Here is a 20,311-nt window from a genome sequence, read left to right as displayed (position 1 = left end):
AATGTATGGGTCCGGTACAAGGCTAAAACAATAAAATCTGTAGATAAAATGTATTTGAAAAATACAAAAAATAAATGATGATGACCTGGTAAATAGTTTCCAATTTAGTTTCAGTTGAGATGTTCATATAACAAAAAGAAAAACGTTTAAATCTGTTTGTTTTAGAAAATTCAATCCCTGTGACATGAACGTGCCAAGAGATGAAGAAACACCCATAAATTCAGTGATACCAAAAATATTTGAATGCTTAAGCCAAACTTAAATTAGGATATCTTTTGTTTTGTTATTAGGCTAAAACCTAAAACTTCAATATGCTTGTAAAATTTGCTTATGACATCTTTTCTTAAAAAAATAGTATCTAATGCAATTATACATATTTAAGTTGGTCTTTAAGTGTACAAATACTTTTGGGGGCCACATTGTCTTGTATTGCATGTGTCTTGTACCTCATAATTCTCTTTCTCTTTCCCCAGTGTGCTGTTTTGTGGTCCACAAACGCTGCCATGAGTTTGTTACTTTCTCCTGCCCGGGGGCCGACAAGGGCCCAGCATCAGAGGCAAGTATCGTGAAATTACCAGAAAAGAAACAACTATTTCAATGCACCCTCTAGTGTTGTGCGGTATACTGGTACTAACGAAATATCACGATACCTAAAAATGTAAAATGGTATGATATCATCTTGTTGTTCATTTCAGTAACCTATTAAAGTATGCTGCCATTAGCAAAATGTAGTGTAATGTGAAAGTTTTGAGATGAAATCAAAGACCATTTGAAAATAATAATAAGTGTGATCATTAAACCGCAGAAGGATGTCATTTAATTAAATAATATACAGTCACATGCACTGCGTGCCACAGTATGAATCAGAATCAGCTTTATTGCTAAGTATGCTTACACATTCAAGGAATTTGTCTTGGTGACAGGAGCTTCCAGTGTACAACAATACAAAACAGCAGCAAGACATAGATAATAATAATAAAAAATGATTATACACATACGTACATATTCACACAGACACACATACATAAATACATACATACACACATACATACGTAGTGCAAAAAAGAAGAGGTGCCTCTCTGTCCTGTCATCTCCTTCACACACATACACAAACGCAACACACAGGCACACACAAACGCAAAACACACTGCTGATGCTTGATTTTCATGCAGTGTGTCCAATAGTATCCATCTGCAGAGCCACAGATCAGTGTGTTGAGTGTATAAATGGCTGTGAACTCTCAAATAAACACTTTCTCCAATGCAGCTCGGAGATTTCAGTTCGCGAGTTGCGGAAAGCTTGATATAACGAACCCTTCACAAACAGGAAGAACTTCAAAGATCTTTCAAAATAAAAGTCACACTGAAATGAGAGCTTTATTTAACTGGATGCGTGAAATTGAAGACATTGCGACAGAAAAATATTACTACTGTTTAAAAGTGTAATATTCAAAGCTGTTGCAATAATACTCATAGTAACAATAATGTAGTATTAAATGGCTATTTTATTAGTATTATTATCTGTTAGCAGTATCACATAAGCAAGTGTACTGAATATCAACATGTTGTGTGATACAGCCATGGCAGCTTTTTGCCACAGGTAATCAGATTTATTTATTTTAATCTATTTCATTAATACTGTAAAGCTCTATTGTGCATCTTTTTTTTACAATTTCTTTTATATATATATATATAAAATTTTGTTTTTAAGGATTACATTTTCATTTGATTTATATTTTCAAATTAATTTGATCATAACATTTAAAACATTTAATATGGAGTCCAGAAAAATTAAAACAGAAAAGGCATAATTTGTATGTATAAGAATTTATGCCATTCTTTTAGACAAGTAATCTTCTGTGTACATTTTTGTTACACAAAAAAAAAATAAGTATCGAGTTAGTATCGATACCGAGGTACCAAAGCTGGTTTCATACCAAAGCCAAAATTTTGTATCAGAGTAACCCTTGCACCCACCCCCCTCTCAGTCAGCCAGCGTCTTGTTGCGCCACAATTTCTGAAAGTGAAATACACTTCCTTTTTGAAACATCTTCCTATGACTAAGCAGTACACACAGACACGCGCATACTCATGTATAAAGTCTGCTTGGTGAGCAGTTTAAATATTTATTCTGTGGTAACTGATTAAGTACTGTTTAATGAAGCCTAACACTAATCATATTCCTCATGTGGACGCTCTCAAAATGTATTCACATGGCAAGAGACATCAGTTTTCTCTTCTCTAATCTCTATTTATAACCACGCTTCCTCCTAATGTGTAAAAGCCGGCACACACACAGTCAAATGCACACAAGCTTCCTGTGTTGTGCATTATCTCTGCTTTGCAGCCAATTATATTTCTTTTTAGTGAATTTTACTTCACCAGGGCGTGAAGTGCCATTCTCATCATCTTTCTAGTAATCGTAATTGCATTCCTCTGAAGTGCTGCTGATGGGTAGGTTAGCTTTGCATGTTGACCCTTGTCAATTGACCCTTGACCCCGTTTTTGTTGGGTCACAAGAAAAATACCAGATAAGATGATTAAAGGTGTTGATTCATTTGTATTTGTTTATTATTTCATTTATTTATTGTACAAAATACAATATTCAAAACTGTGTAGTGTTTTGTGGTAATCTTTGCAGCTCAATATACATTTACTTTGGTTTGATTTCTACACTGGCGCCCTCTAGCTGTCAAAAATGTAAGACACTGTTAATGCCACATAGCAGCAGAGTGTACCTGCAGCATACTACTAAACTGAACATGCCATCTTTATCATGGGGGTTTTCAGTGGTTGATATATCTGGGTCCGAATGTATGGGGGCTTTGGGCAAAAATTTCACTATAAGTGACAAAAATGCCTCCTAATTCAAAATGTTGGGGCTAAAAATGCCCCGTAATGAATTCCGTCTTTTTATATTTTCTTTTTGATTTCCTAATATTTTATTATTATTTCCATTGAAGACTGAGGTACACTTACTCAAAATTCACTACATTACCTTTTTGTTTTTGTTATTGGCACTTGGCATTTTAGTCTCTACATTTATCTTGGATCTTGCAATGCAATTCTATTAAAAATGATTTTGCCACTGCATTAGTGTTCTGATTGCAACCTGTGTATTCAATTTCTGTGCTAAGAACAGCGTCAAACACACACACACATGCATATATATATACATATATATATATATATATATATACATTTCCCAAAAAAAAAATCAAACACTCCATGGACCCGTTTCACATAATTTCTGAGTGTGGACTGTGGAATTAAACTATAACAGAGTACATTTCTATAGCACTGAATGGAAAACCACAGCAAATAATTTTCTGCATTCCAATCTGCTTAAAAAAATAACCTAAAATGACCTAAAAAATAATCTATTACATTTCTATGACTTTCCAAAAATGGAAACAAATAGATAGAGATGGATAATTGCAGTTAGAAGAGAGAAAAACATAGATGCCAAATTTACTGTCACTCCCTCAGCAGCTGTATTTGAAATCCCACTGATGTGTTGACTTTTTATTATATATATATATGCCAGAGTAATTTAAGACAAAGTATAGTGATATAAATGTACATTAAAGGGATATTTCACCCAAAAATGACAATTATCTTATAATTTACTCACCCTTATGCCATCCCAGATGTGTAAGACTTTCATTCTTCTGCAGAACACAAATTAAGATTTTTAGAAGAATACCTCATCTCATGTGGTTTTTGGAGCTTCAAACTTCTGGCCACCATTCACTTCCATTGTATGGACCTACAGAGCTGAAATATTCTTCTAAAATACTTCCTTTATGTTCAGCAGAAGAATGAAATTCATACACATCTGGAATGCATGATGGTGAGAAAATTATGAGATTGAGATTTTTGGATGAACTATCACTTTAATTGAAATTATAATTCAAGATCTTCCCTGCCAAATTGAGCTGGAAACAAATAATCATAGTTTGTGAGAAGGTTTCATTGTTCAAACAAACAGGTAGCACCGCCCCAAACACACATCATTTGCAGAGAGCCGCTTCCAGGTTTTCTGATTGGCTGCGGTTAGATTCTTTATTTGCTAACAGCTGCGTTAAGTTACTTTGGTAAGATATTTTCTGCAAATATGCATTATATTATTATTAGTTTTCTTTTTGTTTTTATTATTTCATCTTATCTAGTGAGCTGTGGAATGTGGTGGTATAGATGAATACACTGACTCTTGTGTTTTGTGTCTCAGGACCCCCGCAGTAAACATAAGTTTAAGGTACACACATACTCCAGCCCTACATTCTGTGACCACTGTGGATCTCTACTGTATGGGCTCATACACCAAGGGATGAAATGCGACAGTGAGTACACACACACACACACATTCTGAGCCATAACTGTTTGATCTGCTCAGTTGGCAGAGATTAACTATGATCCCACATTGTTTCAGGTGAAGCATGAAACACACATCTTGTTTGATGGATTTATGAAATTGTAAAGCTTCTTTTTCTTTCTTCTATTAAAAAAGAATAGTTATGATGTAGATGTAACAAAAGTCATGATTTTAAAAAAGAAATGTCTTTGCATATTGTTTGATCGAACTTCCAAGAGTGCAGTAAGACATCTTTGCACAAAATTGTATTTAAAATGCAAAATAGATGTATTTATTTCCAATGTGATACTAGACATCATGTGCTGAATTAAACATGCAATATACAGAGGACATGTGTACTACTGTTTGAAACCTTTACCATTTCATAATACCAATTGTTTAAAATACTGTTTTAAAAACATGAGGCAGCAAACAGTGTAGCCCTTTTGACATTTAATCACGTGCTGGATGTGAATTATAGATTTTCACTAAATGGCAATGTTCATTTCAGATTTCATGAAACTTAAGAGTAATTAAAGATACAGCTTTCTTACTTGTTACAATCACATTACAAATATCTGAACACTGTGACATTGCCACTAGTGAAAACCACATTATCCATGATTAATTATCTTACTAGTTGAAATTCCATTTTCACATATCCGCAATGTACTGCATGCAAATGTGGCGGAACGACCCCACCACACAATTAAAAATTATCATTTTTAATAACAAAAATTTGATTGTTACTAGGGAAAATGTCCATTCCTGATATCACCAATTGAGTACAATGCTAATTTTTGATATCTGTAAATACATTTTAATATGTTAAATTCAGAATTTCAGATATCATTAAATGTAAGAGTAATCTAAAAGGATTCTAACTAGTTACAATCACATTATAGATATTTAAATTAATATTGCCACTTGTGAAAGATAAAAAAAAAAAATCTAGTTTTTAGGGCTGGGTATGGCCAACCACCTCATGATACGATATGTATTGCGATATGTCATGATTTAATGTATAATGATACATTGAACAAACAGCGGCAAATGCGTGAGAGAGATGCAGTGTGTCTGTGAGAGAAAGAGTGAATCATTACAACTAGTACGAAGTTCATTATAAAAATCTGTAATTGTGTTTTGAACAAGAGTAAATGACAGATCATTGTGAAATTGTACTAGTGAAAATGCAGATTTAAGATTTAAAAAAATATTTACTCGTTGAAATTTTATTTTTGATATTAAGGATGGTTAGTTCCGCAAGTTATGACGCCATAATTTATGTCAAGAATGAATGTTTTTACTAGTGCAAATTCCATTGCTGATCTCAAGAATTGGGATTTTAAACCTTAAGGCTCTGCGAGGGAAAACATTATTGTCAAAATACACACTGATCAAATAGCCATGTGTCATATGTTGATGGAAGGCTACCTATTTGTTTTACTTACAGATAAAAATATAGCGAGTAATAGCTAATGTCTTTGATATTTATGTTTCCTGTGAACCGGTGTTGATTATATGCCGCGTTTTCGCTTATAACTTGACGAAAAATAAAAATTTAAATTAAATATTTTCAAGTACCATTACTTAGAGGAGGCAAATATTTTTCAAATGAGTCCACAAACAAGGTAATCAGATGCATAGATCATTAGATAATCCACACGAAGCACAATGTTAAATGTGGCCACCAGCAGATGGTACAAAGTACATGACACAGACTCAATGATGACTCAGATGGCACAGAATGAAACTCATTCTGTGAAATCTTATTACAAAAAATCATGTCTGCATTAGACTTGCCACGGTATCATAATTTTCACACCGGTTCAGTGTTCACGTTCAAACCGACTAACACTGGTATTACTGCTGGTTGGACGCAGTGGCAGGGCGGAGGGTGGGGTCGGGTCGTGATTATACACACCCGGACCCTTATCAGGCTAATCAAGCCTCCGACAGGGATAAAGGCCGACTGCGGAGGATTGTGCGGGAGACAGAGATAGTTTACGGACATGTCCGTCATGTTTGTGTTTGTCTTCTGTTTAAGTTTTATATTAAAATATTATTTATATTGACAAGCCGGTTCTCGCCTCCTCCTTTCCATTGACGTCTTTATAGACGCTAAGTGGTACTATGGGGTAATTTTTGTTAAGTCTACACAATAATGCAAGGCAGCTTGATTTCAAACTTTGAACTTTTAGTTTTTATTTATTTTAACTAAAACTTCAAATGAAACTGGAACAAAAGTGCAATTAAAATGTGTTGTTCGACTTTTTGAAAGATGGCTTTTCAACAGTTGTGAAGGGCAACATCTCTTTGACAACGAATCCGTGCATTCTCTACCAGTTGGGTATTAAGTTGTCCGGGGTAATATATTATTTATTGTGGGTTGTTGCGAGTGTAATGTTGCTGTTTTATTACCTTTCCTCACAGCACACAGTTTGCTGATTTGGAAGGGTAATGAATTTGTTTTGTTCCCTTCTAGGGCTGTGTGATACGCAAGACATATGTTCACAATATTTGCATAAAAAATATATATATATATATATATATATATATATATATATATATATATATATTTTAATCTTATTAATTACATGGTGTCCTGATTAATTTATCGCAATTAATCACATTTAATCGCATATACAAATATATGCTGAAAAAGCCCCTCATATAACAATAATTTAATATATAATGGTGAAATAATTATACATAGTTATCTTTAAATATAATTATTTTTTTTTAAATAGATAATTAAAATGCATTACATTCTTGTGGCAGAAGAGTTAATACTTTATAAGACAATACAAAAGTGGCTTTAGAATACAATGTATTGTTTACTACCATATTATTGAACATTAGCCAATCATTGGCACACAGTTCACAGCAATCCATTACACAAGTGAATTTGTCAATCAGTTGGAGATTTATTATGAGGGCTTGTTTAAGGACCGTCAATGTACACCTGCATCAGACATGCTTGTGTAGCGTCTCGGGTGCGTTGTGTCATAAACATAAATGTTTTAGGTCACTGTGTCAAGTTAAATATAGTTTAATACTTAGAACACAGCTTGAGATCTCTTAGTTCGGATTTGAGCTCCATCAAGTGTTTTGAACGCGAGAACATAATGCATGTATGTGCTGCTGCTGGATGGTTGTTTTCGTCACTGTATAAACTGCGTGTTGCCCACACAGCTGAAGTGTCACTTACTGCCCTCTGGAGTATACAGGTGGTACTACAAGCTGCATTTCTCATGAATCTGTGGGGCATTGCGATTTAATTGCGTTCATTTTTTAACGCATTATTTTTTATAAAATTAATCACACTGAAGTAATGCATTAAATCGACAGCCCTAATATATATATATATATCTCACAATATCAAACATCGTCAACCCCCCGGCTGAGGGATCGTTTAATATTCTTGCTTTAATGATTTTGCATTGAAAATTTTATTCATTTATTTAAAAAACGGAAAAATTAAACCAAAGACATTTCTAAATTCAAATTGCATTTCATACGAAACGAAAAGGCAGTGGTAAAAAATACAAAAACATATATAACAACCTTTCCATTTACCATCATGCAACTACATTTACATTTATGCATTTGGCAGATGCTTTTATCCAAAGCGACTTACAGTGCAATTATTACAGGGACAATCCCCCCGGAGCAACCTGAAGTTAAGTGCCTTGCTCAAGGGCACAATGGTAGTGGCCGTGGGGTTAGAACCTGTGAACCTTCTGATTAACAGCCCTGTGCTTTAGCCACTACGCCACCACCACTCACACTATCTGTCTATGACAACTCACCACTCAGAACTATCTGTCTATGACAACAGGTGGAAAATTACTAATACAAATTAAGATCTAAAACCAATTATAAATGTAAACATAATAATTATAATGATGATAATAATCACTGAAATATAAATCATGGTTCAAGGTGAACATGTCTTTGTATTATTTTATGATTTAATCCAGACCTATAGGCTATATATAAAGTGACCCTGCAGAGTTGTGCTCACAGCGAACTGCTCTGTGGGGAAAAAAGCTAACTGAAACTCGAAGCAACACCTGAGCCAAGATGATCTGAGGTCATTTGCACCATTCTCAAAGATCTCACTTTTGCGGCCTGTGTAATTTGATACACTGGTAAAGAACATCTGGCTTTCAGTGTGTTATTTATGTTCATTTATCATGGGTTGCAAACTCTTCATTAAGCAACTATTGCTTATTTATGGCTAGTTTATTCGTTTGGTTATTGTACTGATATTGGAAGTTCCATTCATAATGTTTCCCCCTTTTACCTGGTATAAACATTCACACCAGTGTTGTCCGGTGGCCACCAGTGGTTTTACTGAGTAAAACTGGTAACACCGTACACCATGGCAACCCTAGTCTGCATGCTATGCAAACCTTTAGCCATTATTCTGTTTGCATGTGTAATTAATTCTTATTAATAATTCTTATGTTTTATTTGTTTGGAGATGATTTTGGATACTATAATAAATTAATTTTGTAATCCATCATATAGAGATATATAATGTCAACTCAAAAAAATTATTGCTATGGTATGCCTATATTCCATTCTGATCACAGCCGAATAAGGGATCATCTAATATCACGGTTAAGTGTGAAAGACTTGCTCCTATAGATATATTTCAATAAATACCACCTTGTTGTTTGTGAATGTGTAACAATATATATATATATATATATATATATATATATATATATATATATATATATATGTTTGAAATGTTTTTTTGTGTGTTATATTTATAAATGCATCTATTCATTGTTTCAAGTTTACTGTACATGTTGTGATAGTGTGGGTGTGATCTTTGTGTGTCTATATGTGAGTGTGGGTGTTTTGCATGGGTGTGTGAGTGTGTGTGTATATATATATATATATATATATATATATATATATATATATATATATATATATATCTGGTGTTTGTGGCATTTATGTGTGTCTTAGTAAGCTGCAGAGAGTGAGAAAGCAACGCTGCATGTGTGATGCTGTGAATCTAATTATGTGTGTTTCTATGCAGCTTGTATGATGAATATCCATAAACGATGTGTGGAAAATGTTCCCAGTCTGTGTGGAACAGACCACACCGAAAGGAGAGGACGACTATTCATCACAGCTGATATCTTAAATTATGTTCTCACAGTAACCAGTGAGTTAACACACCCATTTATTTTTATTAACCATGCAGACTTCCCATTGTCTTCTGTTGTTTTAAAATTAAACTAATTAGTAGTAAGAATAGAATATCATAGAGACTTGACAGTGTTAGACAACCACCTAGCAACTACACAAAACACCCTAGCAAGTGTATTGGCAAATAAAAAAAAAGGAAAATATGAATTATTATTTTTACTATAGACAATATTTAGATCAATTAATGAAGCAATTTTCCTTGAGAGGACCACACTGTACAAAAAATTACAATTGCTACCATAAAGAGACATTTTTACCTGATATGAACCTAAAAATGACTTTCATTAGTGTAACATATTCAGGTTGATTCAGACATAATTCTTTTTTGTATAGATTTCCAATGCATGTTTGGAGCATTCATGGTGTTTTAAATGGTCACTATCATTTAAAAAAAAAAAAATCATAATATTTGACCATTTTTTATGAACCAGAGCACCAGGCACAGATGAATGGCTGTTCTCAGACTGAAGAAACAGAAACTAGTGATCTGCTGTGCTGGTTTTGAATATATAATGTTATAAGCAAATGTGGTTAAATATGTTCACTGTGTGTCTGCAACGGTTTAGATTCTTCAGATCTATTGTGAGATATTTGATATCAGCAGGGCAGAAAGCAAACTGCTTTTACAGCTTAAACTGTTAGCCAAGCATGCAAATCAGTAGAATCATAGATTGAATATGACTGTTTTAATAAAGGTAAGGTTTGTTAAAAAAAATATTGGCTTAATCAAGGACGATTTCCAAGTCGATGAATGACCAATGTGTCAAACACTAAAGGTTGACAAACAAAGAGAATTATCTTTATTAGAGTGATTTTTGGCAACAACAAAAAATCCGGCTCTGCAACAAAATGTTCTAAATGATCCTATGTTTTTCTCTGCTCTTTTTGCCTCTGGCAGAAACATCCTCTGGAAACATGAGATCAATCCGCCAATGATCGCCCCACATCCCATTCACGCACCCCCACACTCACCCATTAATCAGCGCTCTAGAACTGCTGTTAAAACTGCTGATAGAGATAGAGAAAATGTTCAGAAATGTTAGAGAAATGTTCAGAAACGATGCAGTTAATTTATAACAACATTACAATTATTAAGTGGGAAATAGTTTGCTGCTGATAACATATATTTTTTTTAGTGGTGCTTGCTTTAGGAAACCTGGTGGAATTTTTTTTTTAAAAATCCTAACGGAGCAAACCAAGCCACATCTAGGGATCAGAAAGTCATACAAATGAGGGGGTGGGCTTATATTTACTTTGGGTATGCAACTATTACAGAAATGCACCCTTAGCAACTACATAGCAACCACCCATATCAACCTACGAACCACCCTGAACCCCCTACCATTCACCTGGCAACCTCCAAGAAACCCTAGCAATAACAAAGAATAACCTATGAACTCCCTAGAATCCACCCAGATCACCCTCTCTGGCAACCACCTATCAATGCCCAAGAAACCATCAGGAACCCCTTAGGAACAGCACATAGCAATGCCATAGAAACTACCCACTTTACCAACCACATAGTAGCACCTAGCATCCACCCAGATTACCCTGGCAAACACCTGCCAGTGCCTGACCAAACACACACAAGCAAATTTAGCAACTGCCTAGCAGCACCCTAGCAACCACCCAGAACACTCTAGTACCTATCTAGCAGTGCCCTATAAACAGAGAAGACACTCTAGAAACTGCCTAGCAAGGACCTATCATCTACCTATTACTTAATAATGACCTAGCAACCACTCAAAACACACTAACAACCACCCAGATCACTCCGGCTAATGCCAAGCAATGCCCAAACAAACACCAAATAAAAAAAAGAAAGTGTCACAACTGCCTAACAGCACCCTAGCAACCACCCAGAACACTCCGGCAAATGCCTAGCAATGCCTGACCAAACACCAAAAAAGAAAGAAAATGTAGCAACCGCCTAGCAGTACCTTAAAACCCTAGCAACTACCTAGCAGTACCCTAGAAACCAAGAAGAACAACCTAGCAACCACCCACATCACCCTAGCAACCACCTTGCAACACTTTTGTAAATATCAGGAACACCCAAGGAACTGCCTAGCAGTGCCCTACTTTACCAACCACTCAGAACACCCTAGCATTGTAGCCACAGATTTTGCGTGAGCAAGCACCACATCACGTGAACGGTGCAGATTTTCTTCAGAAAAAGTAAAAATCAAGTTTAAATGTTTTGTAATACAGATTCTTCAACAATTGAATGTTTAGAACAATACACAATTTCACAGAACCTTGAAGTTCTACATTCATGTTGCATTGATGGCTGTTTATATTTCAATTTCTAGTCAAGGATGCTCGGAACTTGGTGCCAATGGATCCTAATGGCCTGTCAGATCCATACGTGAAGCTAAAATTAATTCCAGACCCAAAGAGCGAGAGCAAGCAGAAGACCAAAACCATCAAGTGCTCCCTTAATCCTACCTGGAACGAAACCTTCACCTTGTAAGTTTGAAAATATACCTTCTCACAATCAAAAGTATTGGTGGATTTGTGTGGTGGATGCGTGTTGTACAAATGTGATGATTCCACACTTGTGATGTCTGTTTCCATATTTGTGTTGTTATAGTAACCTCAAAGCTACAGATAAGGACAGGCGTTTGTCAGTGGAGATTTGGGATTGGGATTTGACCAGCAGAAATGACTTCATGGGATCAATGTCTTTTGGTATCTCTGAGCTGCAGAAACAAAGCGTCAATGGATGGTAAGAGCTACCATGAAACTATACAAACCTTTCTAGACAAAATAAGGTTTATTATTGTCAAGGCCATCGTTTTTTGATGGTTTTGTGCTCATGGTTGAATTGTAGGTTTAAGTTGCTGGGTCAAGAGGAAGGGGAATATTTCAATGTTCCAGTCCCACCAGATGGAGAAGAGGGCAATGAAGAACTGAGGCAGAAATTTGAGGTGAAATCTATCACTCATTCGCCTCCCCTTCCCATTGTGTCCACTTTTTCTTTTGTATCCATTTCTGTTAATATAATTTCTGAATTTAGAGAGCCAAGATTGGCCCTGGAACTAAGAATACAGATGGCTCTTCAAAGAATGACATCACCAAATACGATGCCAATGGCAATCAAGACCGCATGAAGCTCACAGACTTCAACTTCATTATGGTGCTGGGCAAAGGCAGCTTTGGCAAGGTAGCACAAACCGTTTGTACACTTCCTCATTCACGCACACATTATTTTTTACACAGCACAAGCAATATTTTACACATCATCTCCAACTTTGAGATTAGAGATAAGTATGTTACGTCCATACAGTCTAGGGTCTCTCTTGGATGGAACAGAAAAATAATCTTGACTTGAAAATTTAACTTTCATTAAAATGTTTATTGTCTAAGAATGGAAGCACAAATCTCTTCGGGAGGAAGCTAGGCCAAAATAACAAACAAAAAGCTAATCTAACTAAACCCAACCCCAAAAGTTACATTAACTTATCTGTAAAGAAAGAATAACAGAAAACTATTTCTAATCTTACACCCTCTCTAACCAAAAACCGAGTAAAACTTGGTAAACAAAAAATGGCACTCCCTCCCTACAGCTAAAGATGTGAAAATTATTTACAAAAAGTACAAATAAAAGTTACAAAAGACTGAATGACAAAAAACACCAAGTATATCTGCAGACTTTCGTATCTTTTTAACAACTGATTTGCAACAGGTTTTTAGCAACTTTTAACACCGAAACATCTGAAAATGCTTAAATCTCCTTACTGCGCATGCGGAAAAAAGCATAAAGAATAGGCCCTGCATAATTTCCATGTACGGTCTGAAACACTGGCGGACAGCAATTCTGTGTAAACTTCCTGTTGCCTTTTGAAGGAGTGCAATGTGAAGGTTGTACAAAGTAACATGACTGCATCACATGACAACAAATATGTCACTGTTTTGAAATATCCAAATTTTTTCCCTGTCTACACTACAATACGAAGATGGCATTTTTAAATGTATCCAACTTGGGAGAGCGTTTTCGTAAAGCTCAGATTTCGTTGGAAAAAACACCCATCTCAGAAGGATAAAACGTAGCAAAATTAATGCGTTTTCAAACGAAAATGTATAAGTGTGTATGCGGCCTGATTTTACAACAACTCTGATTTAACTTAAACTCTAGGACAACTCTAGGACAAAAACAACTCACACTCCACCCCAAACAAAAATGTTCTTCCTTTTATCTCCCTCTGAATCAGGTTTCTGCATTGTTTAGCCAATCACAGGAGTCAAGTAATTATTAGGGGGAGGAGCTCCTGAACTGGGGGGAAGGAGAGTCAAAATAAAGACCATTTATCAAAAAGAACTCCCCTTTCATGGGACTCACATTTCTACATATGTAGGTTTGTTTGGTGGTTTTCAATATGGATCTGAATTTCTGCCAATAAGCCTCCATAGAACAGTGGTTTTAATGACTTCATAATCAAGACTTTGTTCAACAGGCAGTGAAGTACATACTGTACCTCCTGCACTTTCCCAACTAGCTTTCCCAAGCCCCTTTTCCATATGCAGTCCCGGTACTTCCCCCTTGAACTTTCAAGATGAAAACTATTAAGAGGAATGGCACATTCAAAGAGACTTTTCCCCCTTCTTGTGTTCGCACACACAAAAGAGCCCTCGTAGAGACGTCATCTAGTGTTGACCGTTTTTCTTCTGACTTTGTTTGCATGCGCGATTCACTAGCAACAACAACAATACCAATGGAGGATGCTAGGATCGGAGTTACACTTTTGTTAGGGCTGTTTTACACAAATTGTGTCTTCAGGTGACAATCTTTACACTGGGCACTTGAGCTACACTGAAAAAATGAAGATTTAAATTTGACGAGCCCCCAAATTATGTTACTTCCCTACTGTCTTGGAGGCAACATAAATAAAAATGTACCTTCAATCCAGGCTGAAAACTTAGGAAGAATGGAATCATAAACTTCTTCGAGAGGAAGCAAGGCCAAAATAACAAGCAAAAAGGTAAACTAACTAAACCCAACCCCAAAAGTTACTGTAAAGAACTAACCTGTATAGAAAGCATAATACAGGGCTCCAGACTGCGACTAAAATGGTCACAAATGTGACCAAAAATAATTGATTGCGACAGTAATTTAAAATCTATTCGCCATTGGGGGCCTAGGTAGCTTAGCAAGTATTGACGCTGACTACCACCCTTGGAGTTGCCAGGTTTTCTAAGCAACCAAACTGGCCCGGTTGCTAGGGAGGGTAGAGTCACATGGGGGTAACCTCCTTGTGGTCGCAATTAGTGGTTCTCCCTCTCAGTGGGGTTCAAGGTAAGTTGTGCGTGGATCGCGGAGTGTAGCATGAGCCTCCCCTGCTGTGAGTCTCCGCATTGTCATGAACAGCAAGCAGCAAACATGATAAGATGCGTGGATTGACTGTCTCAGAATCTGAGGCAACTGAGACTTGTCCACCGCCACCTGGATTAAGGTGAGTAACAGCGCCACCATGAGGACCTACCAAGTAGTGGGATTTGGGCATTCCAAATTGGGAGAAAAGGGGATAAAATGTAAAAACAAATCTACTTTCCTTTGGCGACATTCAGGTTGTGTGCGTTCATGTGCGGTTTTGTCAGATATCATTCATCTTGTGAGTTATTGAATACATCCTTAGAGTGCGCACCACCAGGGTGTCTCGTGCAACTTTTCACCAATTCTGTTGTGATGACGAGCTCACTGCTGCACTGCATGCAACAACAAACCAAGTGTGAGAGTGTTGTGAACAAATGTCTCTTTTGAAAAGGGTCTTTTTCATGAATCACTCAAAAAGAACTGAGGGTTTGAACTCAGAAGCTCGGGTTAGTTTGAATCAAATTCCTCACTTTCTCAGTGCATCACTGGTCAGTGAGCTCACAACGGGGAGGGCAGACATTTAAAAAAAAGAGTCCCAAGTGTCCCGTATTGTGTACCACTTTTATTTTCTTCTTCGAGTAATGATTGATTGGGATTGGAGTAGCACAATAAACTGCATCTGGTATTTCATTCAATTTGCAATCTTGTAGTCTCTGTGTCTGGGCCATCCAGCAAAAGTAAAGAAAGATTAAGGCAATATTTTAACTAAATATATATATATATATGAGATCGAGCTTTTAACACTTAGGACAATTGAGGGACTTGTACACAAATATTACACAAGGTGCAAACATTCATTGATGCTTAAGAAGACACCAAACTACTGTATGCATACTATACTTTATGTTAATATCTGTCTTGTAGATTCTGAAGAGCAGTACAGCCGTGGCCAGCAGTATTGGCAGTGGCATACATTTTGTGTTTTGCAAAGTTTGCTGCTTCAGTATTTGTATATAATTTTTTCACACATTTCTATGGTATACTGGAAAACAATAATAAGCATGAGTTTTAAAGGCTTTTATTGGCAAAAACATAAAATATATGCAAACAGTCTATATTTACAGTGTTGACCCTTGTTCTTTATAACCTCTGCAATTCACTCTGGCATGCTGGATATCAGCTTCTGGGCCAAATCTTGACTGATGGCGATCCATTCTTGCCTTATTAGTTGCTCTGAGTTGATCACAATTTGTGGGCTTCTGCTTGTCCACTTGCCTTTTGAGGATTGACCACAGGTTCTCTATGGGATTAAAATCCGGGGAGTTGCCTGGCCGCGGATCCAACATTTCACTGTAATGATCTCCGAGCCACTTCTTTATTACTCTTGTCTTGTGACATGGTGCTCCAACATGCTGGAAAATGCACGGATGATCACCAAATTGCTCCTGGATCACCTTGGATGAAAAGCAACTCCACACATGGATGGTCTCAGGATGCTTCACTGTTGGCATGACACAGGACTCATGGTAGTGTTCACCTTTTCTTCTCCAGACTATTGATTTTCCAGATGTCCCAAACAGTCGGAAGGGGGCTTCATCAGAAAAATAACTTTGCACCAGTCTTCTGCTGTCCAATCCTTGTACTTCCTGCAGAATTTCAGTCTGTCCTTGATGTTTTTCTTGGAGAGAAGTGGCTTCGTTGCTGCCCTTCTTGACACCATGCCATTGTCCAAATGTCTTCGCCTCACTGTGCATGCAGATGCACTCACACCAACCTGCAGCCAATATAGAGTAAGCTCAGCACTGGTGGTGACACGATTCCGTAGCTGACTCCACAGGAGGAGACGGTCCTGGCGCTTGCTGGACACTCTCGGACGTCCTGAAGCCTTCTTCACTGCAGTTGATTCTCTCTCCTTGAAGTTCTTGATGATCCGTTAAACGGTTCTTTCAGGTGCAATATTCTTTGCAGCAATTTCCTTGCATCTGAGGCCATTTTGATGCAAAGCGATGATGGCTACATGTCTTTCTTTAGAGGTAACCATTGCGAACAAGAACACAATGATTGGAAGCACTTCTTCCCTGCTTTTATAGCAATCAGTCTGCTCTTATAATCCAATCAGAATGATAGAGTGATTTCACCTGACTAGTACTCGTTCACCTTTTCCCAGGTGCTGCTGATATGAATAGTGAAATTATGTTAGCTGGTCATTTTGTGACAGGGCCAAAAAACTGTGAAATTTGGGTTTTTGTGCTAAAGTTCATCTTTTTGCAATTATTTAAAATGCATCTGATCACTCTGCACAATAATCTAGAAACGATGTGAATCAACATCACAATAACTGAAGCAGAAAACTTTGCGAAACACAAAATTTATGTCACTGCCAATACTTTTGGTACAATACTGTACTAAATAAAAAAAAAAATGTATCTCATATATTTGTATAAATTATGAAACGTGTGTGAACATTTGAGACTTCAAACTTATGTATCTTCTCAACTATATATTCTATTTATTAAACCTCAATGTAATGGGTTATCAACTGTCTTCCTTTTCTTCTGCTTTCTACCTTGTTTCTGAACAACAATCTAAATCGAGCAGTTATATGATTTAGTGACTAAAAACAGCCATTTTGCTCCTTAATGTTATCCTTAATGTTTCAGTTTAGGAGCCAATGGTTCCCAAGTCATTGATTTAGTCTGGAGCCTTGAATAGAAATTTATTTCTTACCTTACTCTCTAACTAAAAACAGAGTAATAGGTGGTAAACACAAAAATGGCACCCCTTCCCTACAGCTTTCCAAAGTAGTTTGCAAAGCATAACAATGTATAATGTTGTTAAATGTAACACAGTTAAGGCATTTACCTAATTTGATATTCCAACTATTTCAATCAGTTCTTTCTGATTTTTAAAAACTGGTCTAAATAGACTTAGCCTTTAAGAACCGGCACATATGTCTGTGTTCAAAACACACACACACACACACACACACACACACACACACACACACACAATAAACCCATTGCTTGACACTCCTTTATTAGTTAATGAAGGACAAATACCTTTTTAATGGCAAATTTATAAAAAAAAAAGGTTTTATTGAATTAAAGCAATGACATTGTAGTCTTTGTACGGTTGAATAATCATCACTGGAGGAATGCTGTGACAAAGAGCAGCCGAATGCATTGAAACTGAATGCACTACATTTATTAGAGTGTGATTAATAATTAATGACATTGTTATTACAAGGAAATTATAAAAGGCCTCTATTTCAAGGCAGATTTCAGCTAATTGTAAATTGAAGTTAAATCATGTAATCCACATAAAGAAATTATTCCCAGCTAGTATACAGTTTCCTCTTTCTCTTAACTCAGGTAATGCTTGCAGAGCGTAAAGGCTCAGATGAGCTCTACGCGGTGAAGATCTTGAAGAAGGATGTGGTCATTCAGGATGATGATGTTGAATGCACTATGGTGGAGAAAAGAGTTCTTGCTCTTTCTGGGAAACCGCCTTTCCTCACCCAACTCCACTCCTGCTTTCAGACCATGGTAAAGATTGCATATACACACTTTGCAGTGATGTACATGCACGCATAAAATGATAATCTCTTATACTCTGAATCAATTATGGTTGTTGTGTTTTGTAGGACCGTCTTTATTTTGTGATGGAGTTTATCAACGGTGGAGATCTGATGTACCAGATACAGCAAGTGGGAAAATTCAAGGAACCTCATGCTGTGTATGTATTCACTCACTTTCCCACACACACAAAACATACACAATTGATGAGGTGACAATATTGATACAAAGTCTTTGCAATCTACTAATTATATTTTACTGTACTAAACATAGTCATGTCATTTAGAGCTCTGCACAACATTAAGTTAAGCCCAAACCTATCCCGTATACAAGACCCTTAATTGTTTGTTTTGAAATAAAAACACAACATTTTTATAATTCTAATTTAGATTTTGAGGAATTACAAACATGAACTTGATGCAAAGTAGTGATCTGTCTCATATTGAATATTAATGTGAATTTAGCACATTTATCCATTAGTCAGCAAGTAAACCAATAGTACCATTTTTAATTCTAACATTTGTTCTACATTTTCCACCGTCAGGTTCTATGCTGCAGAAATTGCCATCGGCCTCTTCTTTCTCCATTCAAAGGGCATTATTTACAGGTGAAATTTTGGTTTGGATATGTGTGTAGTCTGTGTACCTTCTTTGGAATTCAGAATACATAACTAGATGTTTAAAAATACTGTACACCAATACATCACAAAGAAATCAAATTTCAATGCTCTTATTGTAAAGTTATTAATAATCTGTTATAATTACTAATCTAATAATAATTATATACTGTGCTCATTTCTTATCCAAAGCCTGGTGTATTGTTTTTGTCATTATTCCACATTGGTGTAAATTGTCCCTCCCAACACACTCATCGCGAAATCGTCAAGATTAGTACAGCTTTTAAAAATGTGTCTAATTCATATGATCGTGCGACAGCACTCCTTTGAATTCCTACGACATTCACTACAGCCAATGACGTCACATCTCATCGTTTCCATCTAATACATGACAAATACTTGCTTCTGTCACACACAACAGCTTCCTATCATGTTTACATACTCTACTGATCGGTTAAGTTTAGATAAGGGGTTTGGGTAAGGGCAAAATATCAGTAAGTATGTTCTTAACGCCTCATGCTCGGAACTCGCGCTTGCTTCCACATTAGACATCCGGGAATTTGCACGAGATGAAGTCGTATGAGTTTATGCGACCAACATCATGCGAGACCATACAAACTAGCCAACTCGTAAATTATGTACGGCTTTTCATGAGATCGGGTTGGTTCCCTCCAGTTACATTTTTGTCTTCGACATGTTTATTAAAATATTTATGAATCATACCATATAATTAAGTCGAATTTAATTGAATTGTGGGCATGTTTCAGGTTTCATGATGCATCTCATCATTTAGGGAGAATCAACATCAAATAGTTTATCAGAGCAAAACTTAACTCTGCTATACAAAAAATATTAAATATTGAAAGTTTATGAGTTTTCGTGCCACTTTCTATGTTTTGCTGCAGTTTCCTGGTGAAATGAACACTAGAAACACTACAACATCTGTGCGTTTTATTCACTTTCACACAAATCACTGGTTCTACAGCTGTTTATGACTTTATAAACATGTATTTTTCACACTGTAATTCGAACCCTGCTATGTTATGATATCGAAACACTTTTAGGGTATGTTTACACAACAACGATGTACTAAAAAGTGAAAGGTTTTTCCTTTGCGTTTTTTAAAAGTTTCACATACAGCTGACAACGTTGTGATGGCGAAATTGCTCCATGCTTTCGCCATCTTCATTGTTTGTATTCACCACTCTGTGGAAGAATGTT

At 36.3% G+C, this 20,311-nt stretch overlaps 1 protein-coding gene across 1 annotated transcript in view; it reads left to right on the top strand.

Moving 5' to 3' along the window:
• prkcba (protein kinase C, beta a) overlaps positions 1-20,311 on the top strand; it is a 43,500-nt gene that overhangs the window by 14,197 nt on the left and 8,992 nt on the right. Inside the window, exons 3-12 of the mRNA XM_052126574.1 lie at positions 474-556; positions 4,231-4,342; positions 9,413-9,541; positions 11,898-12,054; positions 12,179-12,313; positions 12,419-12,515; positions 12,605-12,751; positions 18,271-18,444; positions 18,543-18,634; positions 19,019-19,081. Of these exons, the coding sequence (XP_051982534.1) occupies positions 474-556; positions 4,231-4,342; positions 9,413-9,541; positions 11,898-12,054; positions 12,179-12,313; positions 12,419-12,515; positions 12,605-12,751; positions 18,271-18,444; positions 18,543-18,634; positions 19,019-19,081 (1,189 nt within the window). The remainder of the gene's footprint in view (positions 1-473; positions 557-4,230; positions 4,343-9,412; positions 9,542-11,897; positions 12,055-12,178; positions 12,314-12,418; positions 12,516-12,604; positions 12,752-18,270; positions 18,445-18,542; positions 18,635-19,018; positions 19,082-20,311) is intronic.

This window comes from Xyrauchen texanus, chromosome 5 (genome assembly GCF_025860055.1).
Source record: "Xyrauchen texanus isolate HMW12.3.18 chromosome 5, RBS_HiC_50CHRs, whole genome shotgun sequence".
NCBI lineage: Eukaryota > Metazoa > Chordata > Actinopteri > Cypriniformes > Catostomidae > Xyrauchen > Xyrauchen texanus.
Note: the sequence above shows the minus strand (reverse complement) of the source record. Positions and strands in the feature narration are given on the sequence as shown.